General features: G+C 43.6%; 1 protein-coding gene across 1 annotated transcript in view; it reads left to right on the top strand.

Annotated features, from left to right (window-relative positions):
- The first annotated feature begins 5,493 nt into the window (after window positions 1-5,493).
- LOC124718673 (mite allergen Der f 7-like) overlaps window positions 5,494-27,352 on the top strand; it is a 38,552-nt gene continuing 16,693 nt past the window's right edge. Inside the window, exons 1-2 of the mRNA XM_047244299.1 lie at window positions 5,494-5,608; window positions 16,391-16,517. Of these exons, the coding sequence (XP_047100255.1) occupies window positions 5,514-5,608; window positions 16,391-16,517 (222 nt within the window). The 5' untranslated portion in view covers window positions 5,494-5,513. The remainder of the gene's footprint in view (window positions 5,609-16,390; window positions 16,518-27,352) is intronic.

Genomic DNA, 27,352 nt, shown 5'->3' with positions numbered 1-27,352 from the left:
ACACGATTAATCAGTCATATCTAAAGGCTGTAAATTCAACGAAATACCTAGTAATAACAACTACGAACAACTTAAATTGGGAGGAACACATAGATAATGTTGTGGGGAAGGCTAACCAAAGACTGCGTTTTATTGGCAGGACACAGATCTACTAAGGAGAGTGCCTACAGAACGCTTGTCCGTCAGATTTTGGAATACTGCTGCGCAGTCTAGGATCCTTACCGGATCGGATTGACAGAGTACATCGAAAAAGTTCAAAAACGGGCAGCACGTTTCGTATAATTGCAAAGTAGGGGAGAGAATGTCACTGAAATAATACAGGATTTGCGAAGGACATCATTAAAAGAAAGGCGATTTTCGTTGCGGAGGAATGTTCTTACGAAATTCCAATCACAAACTTTATTTTGGTGACACCGACCTACATAGAGAGAAACGATCACAAATATAAAATAAGGGAAATCAGAGTTCGTACGGAAAGATATGGGTGTTCATTCTTTCTGCACGCTATACCAGATTGTAGTAACAGAGAATTGTGAAGGTGGTTCGATGCACCCGCTGGGAGGCACTTAAGTGTGATTTTCAGAGTATCCATGTAGATGTAGATGTAGATGGTCAAGAATCAGAAGAAGTAGCTAGGGCTAATCCAAGCCAGATACGTAGCAGAGTGTTTGGCAAGAGCAAAAGTGAGAATGCTGCAGGCGATCACAGAATGTTAGCACAAGATACAGAACCGTAATTCTGTCGGCGCATTTGGGGACGATTCTGGTCGAAAAGTAACAACTATGTACCAAAACGCAGCCATTTTATACTGAACACTCGTCGGAGATCTGCTATTTCATGGAGAGGCTGGAAATTTTTAACAGAATTCCAAACTTAGTAGAAACAATCTCCAAATTAATAGCGAGATGCTAGTTATATCAAGTGCATACGTTAAGAAATATGTGTATATTTTCGAACCATCTACATTGTATTTTGCTTTTTAAATTTTAAACTTCAACAATAAAAATTTAATGAGTAGAATTTTTTTGGCAGTTACACCTTAGAGTTCAATGAAAAATTGCATATTTTTCTGGACTGATTTTCCCCCCAGGACTAACAGGACATCAAAGTCAAAAATTTGAGGACTTAGTAATATCTCCTAGCTGCTAAAAATCTTTTATGTGCTGTGATGTGCTCGTGAGCTGCTACTGATTTTCTCGTATTTGTGTCTCTTTATTGTATACCTGGTTCAACAATATCCTGTATGGGGCCCCTTGGATGTCGGGGTGTGGCAGTGTGTGATTTGAGGGGGGGGGGGGGATGGGGGGGATTCCCCTCCCCCCCCCTCTGCATCAGACCATCCCCTCCTCTGATTTTAGTTTATGCATCCCAACCTGGGAAGTTTATTTCCCACGCACTGGAGTAAAACTTTACATATAATTTAAAATTGTGGAGCCGAACACTGAAAGTTTTTAATACAGTCTTACTATTAATACTATTAATATGTTTGCTTATTAATTTTGAAAAAGTGTTACGTAGTAGTTAAGCATTTCAAAACATTTAGAACTAAATCATCATTCTCATGTTGTCATTGTTGCTTTTGTCCAAGGTGTGTCATCCGTTTACTTGCCAGCTTGCGAGGGAAGTAATGTGGCAGTCATACCGCATCAGTCGTACCGCAGAGTTGGGTGAGCTGGGGGCTGAAATTCCCACACAGGGTGGTGACCGGCCCGGTACCTGTGCGAACATTTACTGTTAGGCCACCTTTTGGCAACGGTATGACGCGGACTAACGCGCCTGGGACGAAAGCACAAAGTAGTGCGATGTGAGCAACGGTACCTACCAGACGGGATCGGACAGTCTGAATTCGCTAGCCGGGAACCACGTGGGTGGAGCTTAACACAGGCTCCCCAGGATCGCGTACTCCAAATTAATTGGTGCCGTTCGTTCGTCGCCTCGCGTCCACCAGACACGCGGCAATCTTCACACGTTCCCGCTTCAGTAGCTTCATTAGTGAGTTGAGTGCGTCCAGGCCTGTAAGAACTACGGAATTTCACGATGTCATTCAAACAAAGCAAAATATCTGATTTCCTTAAGAGCAGTGCATTACCTGATACGTGTACAAACTCTGAAAGTCAGCATACTAACAGTGGTGCTAAAAGAGTTAAAATAAATAAAAGTATAAATTAACCTGCAGCATGCAACATACGCCGCAAGTTGTTGGCGTTGTAGCATGCTACAAGATGACGCACGCCACATTTCCGTAACATGCCACAATGTTTACAAGACGTCCCCCAGCGTAAACGAGGCTTTAGAGCCAGGTCTGTATTGTATGGTGGATGTGATGTGTTGCGAACGAAACTAAAACCTGCAATCAGATCCAAACCTCGTGGAAAACTGTGAAGAGGTGTCATCCTGCAGCAAGATAACGCTCGCCCACATTCTGCGAAACGGACAGCCGACGCAATAAAGGAGTTGAGATTCGAGGTGCTGGAACATCCACCATACACTCCAGACCTGGTTCCAAGCGATTTTCACATGTTTGGACCCTTAACAGAAGCACTAAAGGGAAGAAGACTTGAAAGTGATGAAAACGTCACTGCTGCGGTGCAAAATTGGTTACAGATGCAACCGAAAAACGTATTTTCTGATGAAATAAAAAAAAACTCGTAAAACGTCGGGAAACCTGCACTGAAGTGCAGGGAGGTTACGTAGAAAAGTAACGCATGTTTCAGTTTTCTATTATCGGAGTAGATATTAAAATCCATGGAGAAGAAATAGAAACTTTAAGGTTTGCCAGTGACATTGTAATGCTGTCAGAGACAGCAGAGGACTTGGAAGAGCTGTTGAACGGAATGGACAGTGTCTTGAAACGAGGATATAAGATGAACATCAACAAAAGCAAAACCAGGATAATGGAATGTAGTCGAACTAAGTCGGGTGATGCTGAGGGAATTACACTGCTGGAAATTGAAATAAGAACACCGTGAATTCATTGTCCCAGGAAGGAGAAACTTTATTGACACATTCCTGGGGTCAGATACATCACATGATCACACTGACAGAACCACAGGCACATAGACACAGGCAACAGAGCATGCACAATGTCGGCACTAGTACAGTGTATATCCACCTTTCGCAGCAATGCAGGCTGCTATTCTCCCATGGAGACGATCGTAGAGATGCTGGATGTAGTCCTGTGGAACGGCTTGCCATGCCATTTCCACCTGGCGCCTCAGTTGGACCAGCGTTCGTGCTGGACGTGCAGACCGCGTGAGACGACGCTTCATCCAGTCCCAAACATGCTCAATGGGGGACAGATCCGGAGATCTTGCTGGCCAGGGTAGTTGACTTGCACCTTCTAGAGCACGTTGGGTGGCACGGGATACATGCGGACGTGCATTGTCCTGTTGGAACAGCAAGTTCCCTTGCCGGTCTAGGAATGGTAGAGCGATGGGTTCGATGACGGTTTGGATGTACCGTGCACTATTCAGTGTCCCCTCGACGATCACCAGTGGTGTACGGCCAGTGTAGGAGATCGCTCCCCACACCATGATGCCGGGTGTTGGCCCTGTGTGCCTCGGTCGTATGCAGTCCTGATTGTGGCGCTCACCTGCACGGCGCCAAACACGCATACGACCATCATTGGCACCAAGGCAGAAGCGACTCTCATCGCTGAAGACGACACGTCTCCATTCGCCCCGCCATTCACGCCTGTCGCGACAACACTGGAGGCGGACTGCACGATGTTGGGGCGTGAGCGGAAAACGGCCTAACGGTGTGCGGGACCGTAGCCCAGCTTCATGGAGACGGTTGCGAATGGTCCTCGCCGATACCCCAGGAGCAACATTGTCCATAATTTTCTGGGAAGTGGCGGTGCGGTCCCCTACGGGACTGCGTAGGATCCTACGGTCTTGGCGTGCATCCGTGCGTCGCTGCGGTCCGGTCCCAGGTCGACGGGCACGTGCACCTTCCGCCGACCACTGGCGACAACATCGATGTACTGTGGAGACCTCACGCCCCACGTGTTGAGCAATTCGGCGGTACGTCCACCCGGCCTCCCGCATGCCCACTGTACGCCCTCGCTCAAAGTCCGTCAACTGCACATACGGTTCACGTCCACGCTGTCGCGGCATGCTACCAGTGTTAAAGACTGCGATGGAGCTCCGTATGCCACGGCAAACTGGCTGACACTGACGGCTGCGGTGCACAAATGCTGCGCAGCTAGCGCCATTCGACGGCCAACACCGCGGTTCCTGGTGTGTCCGCTGTGCCGTGCGTGTGATCATTGCTTGTACAGCCCTCTCGCAGTGTCCGGAGCAAGTATGGTGGGTCTGACACACCGGTGTCAATGTGTTCTTTTTTCCATTTCCAGGAGTGTAGATTGGGAAATTAGACACTTAAAGTAGTAAAGGAGTTTTACTATTTGGTCGAAGTAGAGAGGATATAAAATGTAGACTGGCAATGGCAAGAAAAGCGTTTCTGAAGAAGAGAAATTTGTTAACATCAAGTATAGATTTAAGAGTCAGGAAGTCGTTTCTGAAAGTATTTGTATGGAGTGTAGCCATGTATGGAAGTGAAACATGGACTATAAATAGTTTGGACAAGAAGAGAATAGAAGCTTTCGAAATGTGGTGCTACAGAAGAATGCTGAAGATTAGATGGGTATATCACATAACTAATGAGAATGTACTAAATAGGATTGGGGAGAAGAGGAGTTTGTGGCACAACTTGACTAGAAGAAGGGATCGGTTGGTAGGACATGTTCTGAGGCATCAATGGATCACCAATTTAGTATTGGAGGGCAGCGTGGAGGGTAAAAATCGCAGAGGGAGACCAAGAGATGAATACACTAAGCAGATTCAGAGGGACGTAGGTTGCAGTAAGTACTGGGAGATGAAGAAGCTTGCACAGGATGGGGTAGCATGGACAGCTGCATCAAACCAGTCTCAGGACTGAAGACCACAACAACAACAACATTTTCAGAATAAGTACAGCTTTTCACAAATGTGCCTGTATGTGGATGATTTTGTAAATAAGCTTTACCTATGATGTACTTTCAAAGATATAACAAGGGATGGCTTTTATGATAGTGCATACGCGTGAATAGTGAGTTTCGGCATTAACATCTGTTTATAAATAACTGTTTAACCATGGGTAACGCCACGGTCCAAGCTGGTAACATATATAATTATACTAACCCCGTAAGACATCCCCCCCCCCCTCCCACTGGGAAAAGCACAAATCACACACTGGGTGTTGGGAGGCAAAGTCCTTGGATACCGAGCTTATCACGAGTGGTCAGTCGCGCCTATCAACATCTGCTCGCACACCATGTGATGGTGACGACCGATCCACTTGAGCTATCGCCTGACGGAAGGCCCTCGAGAGCCTCTCCAGAGATTAGCAGCACGTCCGGCGCCACAGGTGCCGTCCAGATAGTCGACCCCCACCTGGGGCTCCCCTGTATATAACCAGACGCACCTGCGCGCCGCGGGTGTTGGACTACCTGAAGGGACCCGCGCAGAGCTCCAATGGCGTCGTCGAGGCTGCTCGTGGTCGTGGTCGTGCTGGCCGCCATTGGCGCGACCACCTGCTATCCGCAGAGTCGGAAGATACACTTGCCAAGGTACGGACATTAGCTCTATAGCAGTAGATCTCTTCCTTACCACTGAGCTCTGTCTGCTACCGTTTATTGTGGTGGCAAAATGGAATCCATATCGGAATGGTATCGCAAGGTACAGACAGTATTATCGAGCTCTGGTATCTGCACAGTGGGAAGATGTACAGGGTAATTATAATTAAAGCTTCCAAATAATTGCAAAAGAGCACAGGTTGTTCCAGTATCCAAGAAGGGTCGTCGAGCAGATGCGCAGAACTACAGGCCTATATCTCTGACATCGATCTGTTGTAGAATTTTAGAACATGTATTTTGCTCGCGTATTATGTCATTTCTGGAGACCCAAAATCTACTCTGTAGGAATCAACATGGATTCCGGAAACAGCGATCGTGTGAAACCCAGCTCGCTTTATTTGTTCATGAGACCCAGAGAGCCGACCAGAGTGGCCGAGCGGTTCTAGGCGCTACAGTCTGGAACCGCGTGACCGCAACGGTAGCAGGTTCGAATCCTGTCTCGGGCATGGATGTGTGTGATGTCCTTAGCTTAGTTAGGCTTCAGTAGTTCTAAGTTCCAGGGGACTGATAACCACAGACGTTAAGTCCCATAGTGCTCAGAGCCATTTGAACGATTTTGAGACCCAGAGATACAGCCTCCCAGGTAGATGCCATTTTCCTTGAGTTCCGGAAGGCGTTCGATGCAGTTCCGTACTGCCGCCTGATAAACATAGTAAGAGAGTATGGAATATCAGACCAGCTGTGTGGCTGGATTGAAGAGTTTTTAAAGAACAGAACACAGTATGTTGTTCTCAATGGAGAGACGTCTACAGACGTTAAAGTAACCTCTGGCGTGCCACAGGGGAGTGTTATGGGACCATTGCTTTTCACAATATATATAAATGACCTAGTAGATAGTGTCGGAAGTTCCATGCGGCTTTTCGCGGATGATGCTGTAGTATACAGAGAAGTTGCAGCATTAGAAAATTGTAGCGAAATGCAGGAAGATCTGCAGCAGATAGGCACTTGGTGCAGGGAGTGGCAACTGACCCTTAACATAGACAAATGTAATGTATTGCGAATACATAGAAAGAAGGATCCTTTATTGTATAATTATATGATAGCGGAACACACATTGGTAGCAGTTACTTCTGTAAAATATCTGCGAGTATGCGTATGGAACGATTCGAAGTGGAATGATCATATAAAATTAATTGTTGGTAAGGCAGTTGCCGGGTAGAGATTCATTGGGAGAGTCCTTAGAAAATGTAGTCTACCAATAAAGGAGGTGGCTTACAAAACACTCGTTCGACCTATACTTGAGTATTGTTCATCAGTGTGGGATGTGTACCAGACCGGGTTGACAGAGGAGACAAAGAAGATCCAAAGAAGAGCGGCGCGTTTCGTCACAGGGTTATTTGGTAAGCGTGAAAGCGTTACGGAGATGTTTAACAAACTCAAGTGACAGACTCTGCAAGAGAGGCGTTCTGCATCGCAGTGTAGCTTGCTGTCCAGATTTTGAGAGGGTTCGTTTCTGGATGAGGTATCGAATATATTGCTTCCCCCTACTTATACCTCCCGACGAGATCACGAATGTAGAATTAGAGAGATTCGAGAGCGCACGGAGGCTTTCCGGCAGTCATTCTTCCCGCGAACCATGCGCGAATAGAACAGGAAAGGGAGGTAATGACAGTGGCACGTAAAGTGGCCTCCGCCACACACCGTTGGGTGGCTTGCGGAGTATAAGTGTAGATGTAGAAAATTAAATGACGTCAACTTTCAACGGAATATTGTCGGAGAAGGGGCAAAACATATGGCAGGAGAAAAATTAATACGAGTAGTTAAAAAATGTAGCAACGGTAAGCATAATAATATAATAGTGGCCGACTGCAAATGACAAACGTATCATACAACAACGCCCAAGGTGTATGTTTGACATTAAACAAACTGCTCATTGTGCGTGGGTGTACAGGTGTGGTACTGTTAGTTACGTAAGCTCATCAACCACGGCAAGATCATATCACAACGGATGGAAAAAAGCGGTTTTCAATTGTCCTGAGGCCAAAACCCGCATAAAAAGCATCAATCAAAATCAAATCGGATTATTAATTTCGGTGGGATTCGCGCTAAATACGTTCACTATGCTGTCCACACTTTTCTGCAACAAGTTGAAATTGAGAAACAGCATGTTTCACATCTGGTCAAAGTGTTTCCAGGGTCACATTGAGAGTGTGTTGCGCACTGCGTGATTTCAATGCAGCTAAGTTAGCAATTGGAATGCTGAACACAACATCTTCCATACAGCCCCACAGCCAGAAGTTGGGTCGGGTTGATTTGGGCGGGAGGAGACCAAACTGCGAGGTCATCGTCTCATCAGATTAGGTAGGGATGGGGAAGGACGTCGGCTGTGTCCTTTCAAAGGAACCATCCTGGCACTTGCCTGGAGCGATTGGGGCAAGCAGGCGGTTGTGGCCGAGTGGTTCTAGGCGCTTCGGTCCGGAAACGCGCTGCTGCAGGTTCGAATCCTGCCTCGGGCATGGATGTGTGTGATGTCCTTAGGTTAGTTAGGTTTAAATAGTTCTAAGTTCTAGGGGACTGGTGATCACAAATTATTAATACTGTTAACATAATACGAGGGTTGTCCAGAAAGTACGAGAGTGAGTCAAATGAAAACCTTAAATATTTTTTTAAATATTATTTATTGTGCAGAAGTGGTACAAAGCTGTATCATTTTTTAATATAATCCCCCCTCATGCTCAATGCAAGTCCTCCAGCGCTTACAAAGTGCATAAATTTCCGTAGAAATAAATTCTTTTGGTAGTCTGCGCAACCACTCATGCACCGCGTGCCGTACCTCTTCATCAGAACTGAACGTCTTTTCTCCCATTGCGCCTTTGAGTGGTCCAAACATATGGAAATCACTTGGGGCAAGGTGTGGGTTGCTCGCTCTCTTCGTTTCCGGTTGGTGGAGGTGAACACAGGTTTCGTCCCCAGTAACGATTCTTGCAAGGAGGCCATCACCTTATCGTTCAAAGCGCCGAAGAAGTTCTTCACAAGCATCAACACGTCGTTCTCTCATTTCAGGAGTCAGCTGCCGTGGCAGCCATCTTGCAGATACTTTGTGAAATTGGTGCACATCATGTACAATGTAGTGTGCTGACCCGTGAATAATCTGTAAACATGCCGCAATGTCATTCAGTGTCGCTGGGTGGTTTACCTTCACTGTGGCTTCAACTGCTGCAATGTTCTGTGGAGTCACAACTCGTTGTGCCTGACCTGGACGAGGAGCATCTTCCACTGAAGTCACACCATTTGCGAACTTCCTACTCCATTCGTAGAGTTGCTGCTGTGACAAACATGCATCACCCTACTGAACCTTTATTCGTCGATGAATTTCAATAGGTTTCGCGCCTTCACTACGCAATAACAGAACGCTGTTCTTCCCTGGTGCAAGTCGCAAGTGGGGCGGCCATCTTTATACTGACACTGCGATGGTATGTGTGCATCTGCACTATGCTACAGGCCATTTTGCACGATGTTTGTCACACGATTACCAACTTACAGGATAACGGCGCGAAATTTCGATTTGTTATTAGAAATGTAAGGTTTTCATTTGAGTCACCCTTGTAAGATCCGACCGGTCGCGAAATGGACACCACTGGTGAAATCCGGTAAAGATTGGCACAGATGTGTTGGGCAGTGTCTCTAGCATGCCAGGCGATCGTGTCGCGTCGCTGTTTTCGGTTTTGAGTGAACAGTGAGCACGTAAAGATGTGTAGGGAATAGCATCTCCCGCCAAGTATGAAGGCCTGTTTATAGATTTCGCCTGTGTCATGCAGCCCACATAACACAGCTGTCGAGCAGTTCCTTCTTCATGCCAATTCTCGGCCGCACACTGCAGGGGCAATGAAGACGCTCCTGCAGCGTTTCCGATGAGAAGTGTTTGACCATCCACAGTACAGTCCGTAATTGGCTCCCCCTGAGTCTCGTCTCTGCTCACAAGAACCACTCGCTGTGAAGACAAAATTTGTCCACAGACAACGAGCTGCAGACCACTGCAGATAACTGGCTGAAAGCACAGGCGGCTGCTTTCTATGACGAGGATATTGGAAATTCATACAACACTACGACAACACTCTAAGTTGATGCGGCGAATATTTAGAGAAGGAGGTACAAGGTGTACCTCCTTTTCTCGTTTTCACTGTGGTTTACATGTCGCGACCGATTGGAACTTACTTTCTCGACAACCCTCGTCTAATCGTATACAGTAAACTAGAGATATGCAGCCACAGTTTGAGAAAGGGTAAAAATACGTTTGATATATGATAAGGGAAGAGGAGGGGATTAATTTTACGGTGCTATTTTGGTGACCGTGTTAGAAAATTGATGCACTAAACTTCGAAGTTCTGGTTTTTTTTTTATACATTCTGTACAGTCGAAGGTCCTACTTCTTTCTCCAACCTCAGACACGCTAATACACACCTCGTTGTTCCTTGAACCCACTGTAAACTGCACATTATCGGAAGAGGGTTAGCTCCTCTGCGTATGGGAATATCCAGGCCAATGGCCTTTTCAGATACCGTTGTTCGTTTGCATTATTCCGGCTGCGTACTACGGCAGAGACGAAAATGTTTAACATGTCGTACTGGCCTTTCCTACTTTCTACATCCACACCTACATGCATACTCCGCAAGCCACGTACGGTGCATGGCGGAGGGTACCCGGTACCAAAACTAGACATTTCCTTTCCTATTACACACTGAGTTAGAGCGACAGAAAAACGACCTTCTATATGCCTCTGTATGACCCCTAATTACTCATTTGTTATCTTCGTAGTCCCCACGCGAAATGTACGTAGCCGGCAGTAGAATCGCACTGTAGTCAGCTTCAAATGCCGGTTCTCTAAATTTTCTCTGCATTGTTCTTCGAAATCAATTGTCTTCTTCAGTCCTAGGATTCCCACACGAGCGCCAGAAGCATATCCGTGATACTTGCATGCTGATCGAACCTACCGGTAACAAATCTAGCAGCTCGCGGCTGAACTGCTTCGATGTCTTCCTTCAATCCGACCTGGTGCCGATCCCAAATACTGGAGCAGTGGACAAATATAATCTTACTCGTTTAAAAATGGTAGTTTTCAAACAATGATCGAACGGTTATTGCTGAACAGTATTATGATGAATGACTCAGATTTTTTAAAAGGTTTTGACGAGATACGCCGTGTGCAGTGCTTTCCGGTTAAAACTACCAACCACCCAGAATTTTATCTGTGAAGGCGAATAGTTTCCGATTTTAACTGAAAAAAAGTGTGATCGTAATTTGAATGGCGATTAACGTTCTATGTGTTGTTAGCTGCCCGAACATTATCTTTGATTCGGAGATGTTGTTGTTGTTATGGTCTTCAGTCCTGAGACTTGTTTGATGCAGCTCTCCATGCTACTCTATTCTGTGCAAGCTTCTTCATCTCCCAGTACCTACTGCAGTCTACATCCTTCTGAATCTGCTTAGTGCATTCATCTCTTGGTCTCCTCTACGATTTTTACCCGGCACGCTGCCCTCCAATACTAAATTTGTGATCCCTTGATGCCTCAGAACATGTCCTACCAACCGATCCTTTCTTCTAGTCAAGTTGTACCACAAACTCCTCTTCTCCCCTATCCTATTGAACACCTCCTCATTAGTTATCTGATCTACCCATCTAATCTTCAGCATTTATCTGTAGCACCCCATTTCGAAAGCTTCTATTCTCTTCATGTCCAAACTGTTTATCGTCCATGTTTCACTTCCATACATGGCTACACTCCACACAAATACTTTCAGAAACGACTTCCTGACACTTAAATCTATACTCGATGTCAACAAATTTCTCTTCTTCAGAAACGCTTTCCTTGCCATTGCCAGTCTACATTTTATATCCTGTCTACTTCGACCATAATCAGTTATTTTGCTCCCCAAATAGCAAAACTCCTTTAGTACTTTAAGTGTCTCATTTCCTAATCTAATTCCCTCAGCATCGCACGACTTAATTTGACTACATTCCATTATCCTCGTTTTGCTTTTGTTGATGTTCATCTTATATCCTCCCTTCAAGACACTGTCCATTCCGTTCAATTGCTCCTCCAAGTGCTTTGCTGTCTCTGACAGAAATACAATGTCATCGGCGAACGTTAAAGTTTTTATTTCTTCTCCATGGATTGTAATACCAATTCCGAATTTTTCTTTTGTTTCCTTTACTGCTTGCTCGATATACAGATTTAACAACATCGGAGAGAGGCTACAACCCTGTCTCACTCCCTTCCCAACCACTGCTTCCCTATCATATCACTCGACTCTTATAACTGCCATCTGGTTTCTGTACAAATTGTAAATAGCCATTCGCTCCCTGTATTTTACCCCTGCCACCTTCAGAATTTGAAAAAAGAGTATTCCAGTCAACATTGTCAAAAACTTTCTCCAAGTCTACAAATGCTAGAAACGTAGGTTTGCCTTTTCTTAGTCTAGCTTCTATGATAAGTCGTAGGGTCAGTATTGCCTCACGTGTTCCCATATTTCTACGGAATCCAAACTGATCTTCCCCGCGTTCGGCTTCTAGCAGTTTTTCCATTCGTCTGTAAAGAATCGCGTTATTATTTTGCAGCCGTGTCTTATTAAACTGATAGTTCGGTAATTTTCACATCTGTTAACGCCTGCTTTCTTTGGGATTGGAATTATTATATTCTTCTTGAAGTCTTAGGGTATTTTGCCTGTCTCATACATTTTGCTCACCACATGGTAGAGTTTTGTTAGGACTGGCTCTCCCAAGGCCGTCAGTAGTTCTAATGGAATGTTGTCTACTCCTGGGGCCTTGTTTCGACTCAGGTCTTTCAGTGCTCTGTCAAACTCTTCACGCAGTATCTTATCTCCCATTTCATCTTCATCTACATTCTCTTCCTTTTCTATAACATTGCCTTGTATAGTCCCTCTAAATACTCCTTCCACCTTTCTGTTTTCCCTTCTTTGCTTAGAACTGGGTTTCCATCTGAGCTCTTGATATTCATACAAGTGGTTCTCTTTTCTCCAAAGGATTCAGAGATATCACAGCGTAATCAGCTGATTTGCCAAAATAGTAATAATATTAATATTTCACTAAAAGAATTGTAAACACTTTACTTTATACAGTGTGTATCAAAAAGAATCATCCGATTTGGCACGCCTATATTTCTGAAAATAATAGACATATAAAATGAATATTGTTTTTGGAGAACTGGAAACTCAAAAAGCTTTTTTTCGTACCTTTTCATAGGTGTTCAATATGCCCTCCTTGAGATGCTCGGCATATGTCAAAGCGGTACTCAAATTGTTCCCACACGGCATCGGACATGTCATGAATTACAGCTTCCACAGCTGCTGTTATGCGATGTCTGAGTTCATTCATTGTGTTTGGTAATGGAGTCATATGAGCAGAGTCTCTTATAAACCCCCACAAGAAATAATGACATACAATCAGGTCCAGTGACCTTGGGGGACAGTAATGTAAGGCTGCATCATTTGGTCCAGTGCGACCGATCCATCGTTCAGTATTCCTTTGATTTAAAAATTCCCGCACTTCCAGATGCCAGTGTGGCGGTGCCCCATCCTGTTGGTAAGTGAAGTAGTTCGAATCAGTCTCCAACTGTCGGACAAGAACGTTCTCAAGCATATCGAGATATGTGCTCCCTGTGGCAGTGTCCTCAGCAAAGAAAAATGGACCACACATTTTACCGTGAGACTGCACAAAACACATTAAATTTAGGAGAGTCTCACTCATGTTATGTAACTTCATGTGGTTGTTCCGTTCCCCATATCTTCACATTATGACTGTTCACCTTTCGATTTTGATGGAATGTTGCCTCGGCACTAAACATTAAGCGTGGAGAAAAACGGATATCCTCCATCTTGCCGAGAACGATATTAGAGAACTTCGCACGTTGTTGTTTGTCACCTTCACGACGAGCTTGCAGCAGCTGAATTTTGTACGGTTTCACGTGTAAACGTCGACGCAGCACACGACAGACGAATATCGGGGGCATGCTGAGCTGTCGAGCTGCACGGCGAACGGATTTCTGCGGACTCCTTGTGAAACTATGGCGGATGCGTTCGACGTCTGTGTCAGACACTCGGGGACGGCCAGGCGATTTGCCGTTACTCAACCAACCTGTTTCTCGGAATTGTTCTTGCCATTCTAACGCTCTGTGCTGTAGGAGAATCGCCAAACCACACCTAGTACGAAAGTCACGCCGAACAGCTGTTACTGAGCGGCACTGCACAAAAAGTAGAAACAAAACGCTTTCTCTTGTGCCGACACCATTTTACTAGAACTGAAGTGGGCCCTACCTACCCGGAACCGTGAAAAACTCGAGAGTCTGCTTTTTCCAACACTACATCGTTTACGCACATATCTCAAATAACACAATACTTACGATTTGTTTAAAAATAAGACGATTATTTTTGATACGTACTGAATTTTAAGATTTCTTTTGCATCTGACTACAATACCTAAACGATGTTGTTTCACCTGTTTCTCATTTAAACCTTTACCACATTGCAACAAATATTTTGATATTAAAATCGTATTGGCGATAAGCACTATATCTTTTTTTCCTGTACAAAAATTGAGCACGGTAGGCTGGGACTGTTTTACTTATTTTCTGTTTTATTTACCAGCATTAGTACACCGGCTGCCGAAGTGTTGACTGACAGAAATATCTGAATATAGCATTTATTCTTTAGCATTTTGAACCTACGCCTCCTACTAATAAGCAAATAATATATAAAACTATATTTGGAATTATTTCTTTATGTTTCTGACAATGACAAGCGCAAAAAAGGTTACTTCTTTCCTTTGCGTGCGTTGTATTGCATCATGCGTTAGTGACTCCCACTATCACTTTACCCAATACTTTCGAAATTATACTCAAACAGCCATTTCAACGTCTGTGATTCTAAGCACGCTCTTCCTACTCTACTGCGTATTAACACAAGGGTCCAGAATATTATACGACACCGTGTTCGAAATGCTGTCTCAAAACAATCTTACATAGATCCTTAAAACTTACATAATATAAATTATTTGACTTCTAAAACTAGTTATGATAATAACCGTTTGTTGTCGTTGCGGCCAGCATGCCATTGACGTCAGAGAATGTCTATAGTTCACGTACTCGTTAGTAAAAGAATATGGTGTCGCTACATAAGTCCCAGCCAGACTCATGTAGACTATGTGATCAAAAGTATCTGGACACGTGGCTGAAAATGACTTTCAAGCTCGTGGCGCCCTCCATCGGTAATGGTGGAATTTAGTATGCTGCTGGCCCACCCTTAGCCTTGATGATAGCTTTCACTCCCGCAGGCATACGTTCAGTCAGGTGCTGGAAGGTTTCTTGGGGAATGGCAGCCCCTACACGGAGTGCTGCACTGAGGAGAGGTATCGATGTCGGTCGGTGAGGCCTCGCGCGAAGTCGGAGTTCCAAAACATACCAGAGGTGTTCTGTAGGATTCAGGTCAGGGCTCTGTGCAGGCCAGTCCATTACAGGGATGTTGCTGTCATGTAACCACTCCGCCACACGCCGTGCATTATGAACAGGTCCTCGATCGTACTGAAAGATGCAATTGCCATCCCAGAATTTCTCTTCAACAGTGGGAAGCAAGAGCGTGCTTAAAACAATAATGTAGACCTGTGCTGTGATAGTGCCACGCAAAACAACAAGGCGTGCAAGCTCTCTCCATGAAAAACATCACCACACCATAACACCACCGCCTCCGAATTTTACTGTTGCCACTACACACGCAGGCAGATGTCGTTAATCGGGCATTCGCCATACGCGCATCCCGCCATCGGATCGCCACGTTGTGTACCGTGATTCGTCACTCCACACAATGTTTTTCCACTGTTCAATTGTCCAATGTTTACGCTCCTTACACCAAGTGAGGTGTCGTTTGGCATTTAGCGGCGTGATGTGTGGCTTATGAGCAGCCGCTCGACCATGAAATCCAAGTTTTCTCACCTCCCGCCTAACTTTCATAGTACTTGCAGTGAATCCTGATGCAGTTTGGAGTTCCTGCGTGACGCTCTGGATAGATGTCTGCCTATTACACATTACGACCCCCTTGAACTGTCGGCGGTCTCTGTCAGTCAGCCGGCCGGTGTGCCCGAGAGGTTCTAGGCGCTTCAGTCTGGAACCGCACGACCGCTACGGTCTCAGGTTCGAATCATGCCTCAGGCATGGCTGTGACTGATGTCCTTAGGTTTAAGTAGTTCTAAGTTCTAGTGCACTGATGACCTCAGATGTTAAGTCCCATAGTGCTCAGAGCCATTTGAACCATTTTTTTCTGTCAGTCAACAGACGAGGTCAGCCTGTACACTTTTGTGCTGCACGTGTCCCTTCACGTTTGCACTTCAGTATCGGAAACAGTGGACCTAGGGATGTTTAGGAGTGTGGAAATCTCGTGTACAGACGTATGACGCAAACGACACCCAGTCACCTGACCACGTTCGAAGTCCGTGAGTTCCGCGGAGCGCCCCATTCGGCTCTCTCACGATGTCTAATGACTACTGAGGTCGCTGATACGGAGTACCTGGCAGTAGGTGGCAGCACAATGCGCCTAATATGAAAAACGTATGTTTTTGGGAGTCTCAGGATACTTTTGATCTCATAGTGTATACCTGAGTTGTTAAATCCGTTCCCAAAATAACAGACACTTGTTCAGTTACTGTTTGATGTGTGCTGAAATCATCTTACTCAGTTCTGTATAAGACTTCAATGCCGTTGTCTTTTCCAGGATGAAAAGGACGCAAGCGAACATTAACGACTACTTCGACGAGATCACGCCCCAGATCAAGGACTTCTTCATCACGGCGGGACTCGACCCTCTGCAGTTGCCAGACCTCGTCCAGAACTTCAGCGTGGTGAGTCTTAATTGCCAGATGGTAGCCCCAGCATTATGAGAACGAGGGTTCGTAGCCATGTGTATACCAGGCGTCTGAGACAAGACGTCGGTAGCTGTAGCTACATCTGGTCTTACGACTCTGAGGTTGTGTGCTTGTAGTCATATCTAATTGTGTGCCGGCCGGGGTGGACGAGCGGTCCTAGGCGCTACAGTCTGCAACCGCGCGACCGCTACGGTCGCAGGTGCGAATCCTGCCTCGGGCATGGATGTGTGTGATGTCCTTAGGTTAGTTAGGTTTAAGTAGTTCTAAGTTCTAGGGGACTGGCGATCTCAGATGTTAAGTCCCACAGTGCTCAGAGCCATTTGAACCATCTAATTGTGTATCAAGACTTCGAGATTGGGCATCAGTTACTACATCTACGCCTGTATCAGGACTCTGGCCTTACATCTTGTAGCTAGATCTGTATGAATATCAGGCCTCTGGATAGGGCATCTCTAACTAGTTTTTATTTGTTTATTTTTATTTACACGTCAAAGTTCGGTAGGACCTAATTGAGGAGCAAATCTCCAAATTCATGGAACTAGATTACAACACAAATCTAATAACAGATAAAAATAAAATGTTTACCAATCCAAAAAAAGTCAAGCCTTAAGTTTAAGTAAAAGCAAACAACAATATAACGTAGGAATCAGCTTAATTCTCAAGGAACTCCTCAACAGAATGGAAGGAGTGACCCATGAGGAAACCCTTCAGTTTCTATTTGAAAGCACGTTGATTACTGGAAATATTTTTAAATTGTTGTGGTAGCTTTTTGAAAATGGATGCAGCAGCATACTGCAGACTTTTCTGCACAAGAGTTCAGGAGGTGCGACCCAAATGCAGATTGGATTTCTGCCTAGTATTTAGTGAGTGAAAGCTGCTACTTCTTGAGAATAAGCTGATACTGTTAGCAAGAAACGACAGTAAAGAATACATATATATATATATATATATATATATTGAGAGACTAATGTCAAAATACCCAGACTAGTCAACAAGGGTCGATAAGTGGTTCGCGAACCTACACCACGTATTCCCTGAGAGTAAAATATCCTTTTGGATTGGAATGAGTTACCCCAAAATATAATACTATACGACTTAAGCGAATGAAAATAACTAGACTAATTTTCGTGTAGAACGATCATTTACTTCAGATACCACTCTAATAATAAAAATGGCAGCATTAAGACTTTGAACAAGATCCTGAATGTGGCCTTTCCACAGCAGTTTACTATCTATCTGAACACATAGAAATTTTAACCGTTCAGTTTCACTAAACATATGCCTAGTCTGTGAAATTAAAACATCGGGATTTGTTGAATGGTGTGTTAGAAGTTGTAAAAACTTTGTCTTACTGTGATTTAGCGTTAGCTTATTTTCTACAAGCCATGAACTTATGTCATGAACTGCTCTGTTTGAAACAGAGCCAATGTTGCACACAACATCCTTTACTACCAAGCTAGTGTCATCAGAAAACAGAAATATTTTAGTTACCCATAACACTAGAGGGCATATCACTTATATAGTTAAGGAGCATGAGTGGCCCCAACACTGATCCTTGGGGCATCCCACATTTGACTGCACCCCACTCATATCCCACATCACAGCCATTCTCAACACTGTCAATAATGACCTTTTGCTGTCTCTTCATAAAGTAAGAGGTGAACCAATTGTGAGCTACTCAGCATATTCTGTAATTGTTCTACTTCTGGATCAATATTTTGTGATCAACACAATCAAACACCTTACTTAAACCAAAAAATATGCCGGGCGGTCTGAACCTCTTGTTTAACCCATCCAGTACCTTACAGAGAAACGAGAATGTAGCTTTGTCAGTTGTTAAACGATTTCTAAAGCCCAACTGTACATTTCATGTCAAATTATGTGATATAAAATAATAAATTATCCTTACACACACAGCCTTTTCAATAACTATAGCAAATACTGATGGTATAGAAATAGGTCTAAAATTATCTACATTATCCCTTTCTCCCTTTTTGAAAAGCGGCTTTACTACCGAGTACTTTAATCGTTGAGGAAACTGACCATTTCTAAAGGAAAACTTACAAATATGATTAAGTACAGAGCTAACATGTGCAGTACAGTACTTTCATATTCTGCTAGGCAGTCCATCATATCCATGAGAGTCCTTAGTCTTCAGTGATTTAATTACTAAGTCGTTCTCCCCTCTTGTCTGTATCACAGATGAGTGTATCAGACAACAGTCTCGGAAAGGCATTTGCCAAGAGAATTGTATGATTTTTATTTGATTCACCATCAATGCTAAGAAAGTTATTGTTAAATATTGTACATATATCTGATTTATCAGTAACAGAAACATTTTTACTACGAACTTACTACTTCTATACTAGTGTTCTGAGACTAGGCATTAGTAGCTATATGTAAATATATACCAGTTGTTTGTAGCTGTGTCTGCATCTTTATATGGACTCTGAGACAAGAAGTTTGTAGCTAAATTTAAATATATCTCAGCGCACCCAGACTTGACGTTTGTAGCTACGCCTACATCAATACCTAGGGTCTGAGATTGGACATTGGTAGCTGCAATTATTTGCCCATATCTATATACTAGAGATCCATAATTCATCTACATCAATACCAAGGCTCTGGACTGGGCGTTTGTAATTGGATGTACACCTGTACAAGGCCTATATATTAACGAACACCAGGTTTCTAAGATTAGGCTTTCCCAACAGCTACGAATAATGAAGTTCCAGAAGTAACATACACCTAGTTTCATTTCATTGCTCCACTTTGTATCTCCAACCATTCCACAGTGGGGGGAATGGGTGCATGGCTTCTCAAAGTGGGAGTTGGTCTTAATGAGCTGAAGGTACAATCTGTCATCTCATTCAAATAGCTGGTGGTAACTATTTGTAGCTACACAAAGAGAAACAGTCACATAGCCTCAGCTGTACCTAAAGCATATTACAGGCTTTGACTCATTACATGGAAGCAGGGAACTATAGTTTGTTTGTAAATAAATAACCGGCTTGGAATACTCTTCAAGTGTATGGGTGAATATTATGATATGACTTAACGTAATTAAAAGTTACTGTATTGTTGGCCTAATAGTAATTAGAAGATTTCTAGGATATTAATTTTAATAGTATTTGTGAAGATAATTTCCAATAGAGTAGGACGGATGTTACATTAGAAGACGTCCTGGCAGGCTGCTGAATGCACGTGATCCAAGTATGTAACATATTTGTCCTTTGATTTTAAGCCCTTAAAAAACTTACGTAGGTAGGTTATAGTCCTAGTATTAGATTGACGTTCTGCACTTTTTATTTTTTTGGAGTCGGTAACTGTTGGCCACGCTTAACATCATTAGTATCTTGTGAAACAATTTTTTTATGAGGTTGTTGATGTTGTTGTTGTTGTTTTTGTTGTTTTCGCTGTTGTGCTCTTTAGTCCGAAGACAGATTTGATGCAGCTCTCCATGTTACTCTATGCTCTGCGAGTCTCTTTATCTCCGTCTAACTACTACATCCTTCTGAATCTGCTTACTGTATTCATCTCTTTCACTCCCTCAATTATTTTACCCCCCATCCCCAGTGCCCCACTACCGCCCCCCACATAAAATCCTCTGGTATTAAATTGGTGATCCCTCGATGTCTCAGAATGTATCCTACCAACTGATCCCTTGTTTTAGACAATTCGTGCGACACGTTTCTTGACTCCTCAATTCTCTTCAGTACCTCCTCATCAGTTACTTGATCTACCCATCTAATCTTCATCATTCTTCTGTAGGACTATATTACAAGAGCTTCAGTTCTCTTCTTGTCTGAACTGTTTATCGACCACGTTTGGGTTCCATACAGGGCTACACTCCACTCGATTACCTTCAGAAAAGACTTCCTTACACTTAAGTCTGTATTCAATCTTAACAAATTCTTCTTCATCAGAAACACTTTTCTTGACATTGTCAACCTATATTTTAGATACTCTCTACTTTGAAGCGGCATCCTCAAGATATTCTGAATCTAATACTATGTGCTTTCTTTAAATATGCTTCTGCTCTGGGAATACCCTTTCTTGTAATTATGTTTCCCCAAATCATTATCATGTAAGTCATTAGAAAATGGAAGTATGCGAATTAACCTAGTTTCTTCGATTTTAAGTAGTTTACAGTGACGATCATGTCTACTGCAAACACCACTCATTTAAGCCGCTTCATTAATTCTAATGAGCGTTTTCTCCAAATATAGCTGTCATCTGTCGATAGTCGAAATAGTTAAACACAATCTATTTCTTGTATTTCGTTATTGAGTTGACTGTTTGTTAAATCGTTGTCTTCTGTCTGAAGTTTTTGTATTGAGACTTATAAATTATTAATAATAATCCGTTTACCTTTAATCGTGCGTTAGTGTTCAAGAATCCCATTAGCTCCATTTCTGTAAGCTGTTTTTTGATGGAACACTAGTATCATCTGCTATATTAACAAATTTTCCATATCCTCACGATGCACGTACAATATCATACTATAAAAAAATAATACGTTGTGGTACACCAGTCTAATTGCTTTGATTACTAGTGGCTATTGTTCTTTGATCGACCCGTGTATCTGATGCTCTCTACTTTCTGTAATGCAGATAAGATAAAACGGCGTTAACCTTGTAAAGTCCTTCGACTGATACATTATTAGTGGTTATCAAGTTGAAAGCCAGATGATTAACAGGTTCCGCCCCGTTAATCATATTTTCGTCTAACAGTTTCCCTTGTGGCCCAAACAAATACGATTACGGTGGGTATCACAGGACAAAGTGCTACACTTAAACTCTGGGAGATGTGGAATGAAAAAGTGTTCTACGTCAGATTTCGCTGTTTTGAGTTTATTCTTCGTATCACAGTTCAATACCGCTAGTCGGTTTAAACCACGCAGAGTCGACTGGGAAAACGCAGTTCGTTCTCGCGTACCAGTTAGCACATTAATGGAAATGGTAATTAATGTATTTGTTTGCATTAACTGTCATAAAAGTCTGTCCTCGAAATAATTTGGTCGTGGTCGTAAGCTACGCCGTAAATGTCCAAACTCATATGAATGTTCAAGCTCATCAGTCACGTCAAAATCAAACGATATCAGTCGAAGAATGCCCTGTTTTCCAGAAGTGCTCGCCTTCGAGTTTCGCAGGAAAGCTACTACGAAGTCTGAAAGATAGGAGACGAGGTACTGGCGGAAGTAAAACTTTGAGGAGGGGTCCTGAGTCGTGCTTGGGTAGCTCAGTTGGTAGAGCGCTTGCCGCGAAAGGCAAAAGATCCCGAGTTCGAGTCGTGGTCCGGCACACAGTTTTAATCTGCCAGGAAGTTTCATTGGTAACTTACTTCAAATGGTCAGAAACGTAAAATTCTGTACTTCACAGAACGAAAATGTTTTAGTATGGTGTGACGACAATATCAACGAGACAATATTGGAATCGTTCAACTCTCACAAATAGCTGTGTGTAACAACTTGTATAGGTATGGAATGGAAGAATCACATGGACTAAGTCATTCGCAAAGCGTGTGGAAAATTTCAGTTTATTGCTAGAATACAAGGAAAACTCAGTCTTCAAAGGAGACTGCTTACAAAGCACTCTTGTGAACCTTCCTGGTCAAGTTTGTGGAACTCGTACCATTCAGGACTAAAGGAGATGCAGTTATCATATGGCATTATTGTCCAGGATACCCCGTCTGGGGTAGTTGGCCATGTTGAGGTCTGTTTAGTACTCGTAGAACTTCGACTTGTGCATCGATGATGACGAAATGATAATCAGGACAATACAACAGCCACTTCTTGGAGACGAAATTGGACAAACGACTCTACAGTCTAGAAGCCACAATGCTCACAATCAGAATGTGAGCTGCAGGCATCAAAAGAGATATTGAACGTGTATGTTACGGCCAAAGCCCGAAATTGGCCAAAGTGGGAACTGGCCGGCAAAGTCGCGAAGTGGCCAATGTCGCTTCAAATTGTTGAATCGGCCGGCCAGTTCGCCAAGTGTCTGCGACCCCCAAACTCCGAAGAAAGAAGCAAAGCAGATTTGATCGAGCAATTTCAAATTCTGTATCTTGTCTTCAGTTCGGGATCTCGCCGGCTAGTTTGGCTAGTGGCGTAGACAGATCGGCCAGAATTGGAAGATAAATAAAGAGTGGACGAATATGTATAATTTCAAGGTGCGTGCAGTCTATTTATTTTATCAATCTCACTTATAAAAAATATAAACTTTTTGCATTCACTTTATAAATCTTCCTTTAGCAGAACAGGTATTTACTTATTACAAGTAAAACTTTTATGACATTTGCAATTCCGCAGTATTTTCTTATATCTGCATTTGCAGCGATTTGTGGATCATTTAGGAGAGCAGTTGCATCGACTGCATAATTGACCACTGGTCAGTGACTGTGAAGACGATATGGTTCGTGGTGACTTTTCTTCTTTGCCCAGCGTGGGCAGTTTCTCTGAGAGAATAGACAACTCGTTTCAGGAATACAGTTGCTGCTTGAGGACTCCATGTTCTCTTTCCAGCCTGTAGAAAGCGCCATCGACTTTCATAACGACTGCAAGAACGCTTCCGCATCCTGCGTCAACGTCAGATGTACGAATGCGAACATAGTCTTCAACTTTTGCAAGTGGGGATTTTGCACATGAATTTTTAAGCATCTTCGCAATTTGTGCTTGCAAATTGTCGTGTGCTCCTGCCCTTTTCCTCGTAAATCTCTCGCTAGTTATTGCATAGATTCCAAATAATTTTTCACCCATATCCTTCCACTGCTTTATTACTTCTTCCACCAATTGCATGCACACCTTTGCTACAGTATATACAACAATGAGCTGCACCACACTGCTCTTCACAAACCACACATAACAGTTTAACCTTGTTATTGTCAGCAGGTCTAAGCAAAGAACAGTAGACAGAAAGGTGGAAGGAGTATATAGAGGGTCTATACAAGGGCGAAGTGCTTGAGGGCAATATTATTGAAATGGAAGAGGACTTAATGAGATGGAAGATACGACACGGTGTGAAGAATTTGACAAAGTACTGAAAGACCTAAGTCGAAACAAGGACCTAGGAATAGACAACATTCATTAGAACTACTGATATCCTTGGGAGAGCCAGCCGTGACAAAACTCTACCATCTGGTGAGCAAGATGTGTGAGACAGGTGACATACCCTCAGACATCAAGAAGAATGTATTAATTCCAATCACAAAGAAAGAAAGAAAGTGATGACAGGTGTTAAAATTACCGAATTAATAAGCCACCCCTGCAAAGTAATAACACGTGTTCTATACATACGAATGGAAAAACTAGTAGAAGCCGACCCCTCGGAAGATCAATTTAGATTTCGTAGAAATAGTGGAACATGTGAGGCAATACTGAACCTACGACTTATATCAGAAGTTAGATTAAGGAAAGTTTCTAGGATTTGTAGACTTAGAGAAAGCTTTTGATAATGTTGACTGGAATACTCTCTGTCAAACTCTGAAGGTGGCAGGGGTCAAAAATTAGGAGGCGAAAGGCTATTTACTATTTGAACAGAAACCAGATAGCAGTTACAAGGGCCGAGGTGCGTGAAAGAGAAGCTGTGGTTGAGAAGGGAGTGAGACAGGGTTGTAGCCTATCCCTGATGTTATTCAATCTGTATATTGAGCAGGCAGTAGAGGGAAGAAAGGAAATATTTGGAGTAGGAATTAAAATCCATGGAAAAGAAATAAAAACTTTGAGGTTCGCCGATGACATTGTAATTCTGCCAGAGATGGCAAAGGACGTGGAAGGGCAGTTGAACGGAATGGAGAGTGTCTTGAAAGGAGCATATAATATGAACGTCAACAAAAGCAAAACGAAGATAATGGAATGTAGTCGAATTAAATCAGGTGATGGTGAGGGAATTAGATTAGGAAATGAGACGCTTGAAGTAGTAAAGGAGTTTTGCTATTTGGGGTGCGAAATAACTGATGATGGTAGAAGTAGAGAGGATATAAAATGTAGACTGGCAATGGCATGGAAAGCGTTTCTGAAGAAGACAAATTTGTTAACATCGAGTATAGGTTTAAGTGTCACAAAGTCGTTTCTGAAAGTATTTGTATGGAGTGTAGCCATGTATGGAAATGAAACGTGGACGCTAAATAGTTAAGACAAGAAGAGAACAGAAGCTTTCGAAATGTGGTACTACAGAAGAATGCTGAAGATAAACTGGTAGATTACGTAACTAATGAGGAGATACTAAATAGAAGTGGGGAGAAGAGGAATAAGTGGCACAACTTGACTAGAACAAGGGAGCGGTTGGTCGGACACGTTCTGAGGCATCAAGGGATCACCCTTTAGTATTGGAGGGATGTGCGGAGGGTAAAAATCGTAGAGCGTGACTAAGGCATGAGTACACTAAACATATTCAGAAGGGTGTAGGTTGAAATATCTACTTGAAGATGAAGAACCTTGCATAGGATGGAGGAGCATGGAGAGCTGCATCAGACCAATTTCTGGACTGAAGACCACAACAAGAAAATTGTTAGGTAACTGGTGTCGACTTTCCGATGGTTCGACCTCCACGGTGGCTGTTGAATTTGTCAGGAAGAAAAACAAAGAACTTAGGCAGGACCTTCTCCGAAAAGCAGCGGCTACTATGTGCATGGTACAGTTAACAACACTAAGGGTGAGAGGCGTGCTACCTACTGTACATTGTTGCCTCCCCACAGTAGGCAGTGGCACTTAAACAGGGATTTCCCGACGTATGTGTAATGACGTCGCGGTTCGGTCAGGAAAACTAGTGAAATGGCTGGCCAATGTCAGATGTACACCGATTCTTTCAAGTAATCGGTCTTTGGCCAGTCCTCTATGCCAAAATGCGAAATTGCCGGCCAATTCGCTTTCTGGTCAACTGATCGGTCTTCGTACTTTGGCCGTAACAAATACAAAGGAGTGTGTGCGCATGATCACGTATCTGCTTGGTGTCTGAGAAAGAGCCACAGAGGGGTTGAGAAAATTTAACTGGCAGATGTTTCAAGACATTCAAAAACTATACTGTGGAAGCTTACTTACGAAGTTCTGAGAACCATGAATTTAACAGTGATTTATAGTCTATGGATGTAGATGTATATGAGGATGATGTGCCAGAGACTGAACTGAAGTGGCCATTTGGCTTGGACTCTCTTTCCAGACGAACCTGCTGGGCATCTTGTGGTACGCTGAGGGAGGGCTTAGACCTGACTGCAGCACTGGATGTAGATGTACACTACTGGCCATTAAAATTGATACACTACGAAGATTACGTGCTACAGACGCAAAATTTAACCGACAGGAAGGAGTGCTGTGATACGCAAATAAATAACTTTTCAGGGCATTCACACAAGGTTCGTGCCGGTGGCGACACCTACAACGTGCTAACACGAGGAAAGTTTCCATCCGATTTCTCATACACAAACAGCAGTTGACCGGCGTTGCCTGGTGAAACGTGGTTGTGATGCCTCGTGTAAGGAGGAGAAATGTGTACCATCACGTTTCCGACTTTGTTTCCGGATTGTATCCTATCGCGATTGCGGTTTATCGTATCGTGACATTGCTGCTCGCATTGGTCGAGATCCAATGACTGTTAGCAGAATATGGAATCTGTGGGTTCAGGACGGTAATACGGAACGCCGTGCTGTATCCCAACGGCCTCGTATTACAAGCAGTCGAGATGACAGGCATCCGCATGGTTGTAACGGATCGTGCAGCCACGTCTCGATCCCTGAGTCAGCAGATGGGGACGTTTGAAAGACAACAACCATCTGCACGAACATTTCGACGACTTTTGCACCAGCATGGACTATCAGCTCGGATATTATGGCTGCGGCTACCCTTGATGCTGCATCACAGGCAGGAGCGCCAGCGATGGTGTACTCAACGACGAACCTGGGTGCACGAATGGCAAAACGTCATTTTTTCGGATGAATCCATGTCCTGTTTATACCATCATGATGGTCGCATCCGTGCTTGGCGACATCGCGGTGAACGCGCATTGGAAGCGTGTATTTGTCATCGCCATACTGGCGTATCACCCGGCGTGATGGTATGGGGTGCCATTGGTTACACGTCTCGGTCTCTTCTTGTTCGCATTGACGGCACGTTGAACAGTAGACGTTATATCTCAGATGTGTTATGGCCCGTGGCCCTACCCTTCAGATGACTGGGTGTTGTGTGATGTCCTTAGGTTAGATAGGTTTAAGTAGTTCTAAGTTCTAGGGGACTGATGACCATAGATGTTAAGTCCCATAGTGCTCAGAGCCAGAAAAAGCCAGCCTACCCTTCATTCGATCCCTACATTTGAGCAGGATAATGCACGACCGCATGTTGCAGGTCCTGTACGGGCCTTTCTGGATACAGAAAATGTTCAACTGATGCCCTTGCCAGCACATTCTCCAGATCTCTCACCAATTGAAAACGTCTGGTCAATGGTGGCCGAGAAACTGGCTCGTCAGAATACGCCAGTCACTACTCTTGATGAACTATGATATCGTGTTGAAGCTGCATGGGTAGCTGTACCTGTACACGCCATCCAAGGTCTGTTTGACTCAATGCCCAGGCGTAACAAGGCCGTTATTGTGGCCAGAGGTGGTTGTTCTGGGTACTGATTTCTGGGGTGATTCCTGATATGCGCCCAAATTGCGTGAAAATGTAATCACATGTTAGTTCTAGTATAATACATGAATCCAATGACTACCCGTTTATCATCTGGATTTCTTCTTGGTGTAGTAATTTTAATGGCCAGTAGTGTAGATGTCGATAATGTGGTGAGGAGTGAATTGGAGTGGCCATTTGGATTGTTCTTTCC

This window comes from Schistocerca piceifrons, chromosome 10, assembly GCF_021461385.2.
Source record: "Schistocerca piceifrons isolate TAMUIC-IGC-003096 chromosome 10, iqSchPice1.1, whole genome shotgun sequence".
NCBI lineage: Eukaryota > Metazoa > Arthropoda > Insecta > Orthoptera > Acrididae > Schistocerca > Schistocerca piceifrons.
This window is presented reverse-complemented; position numbering and strand designations above follow the sequence as displayed.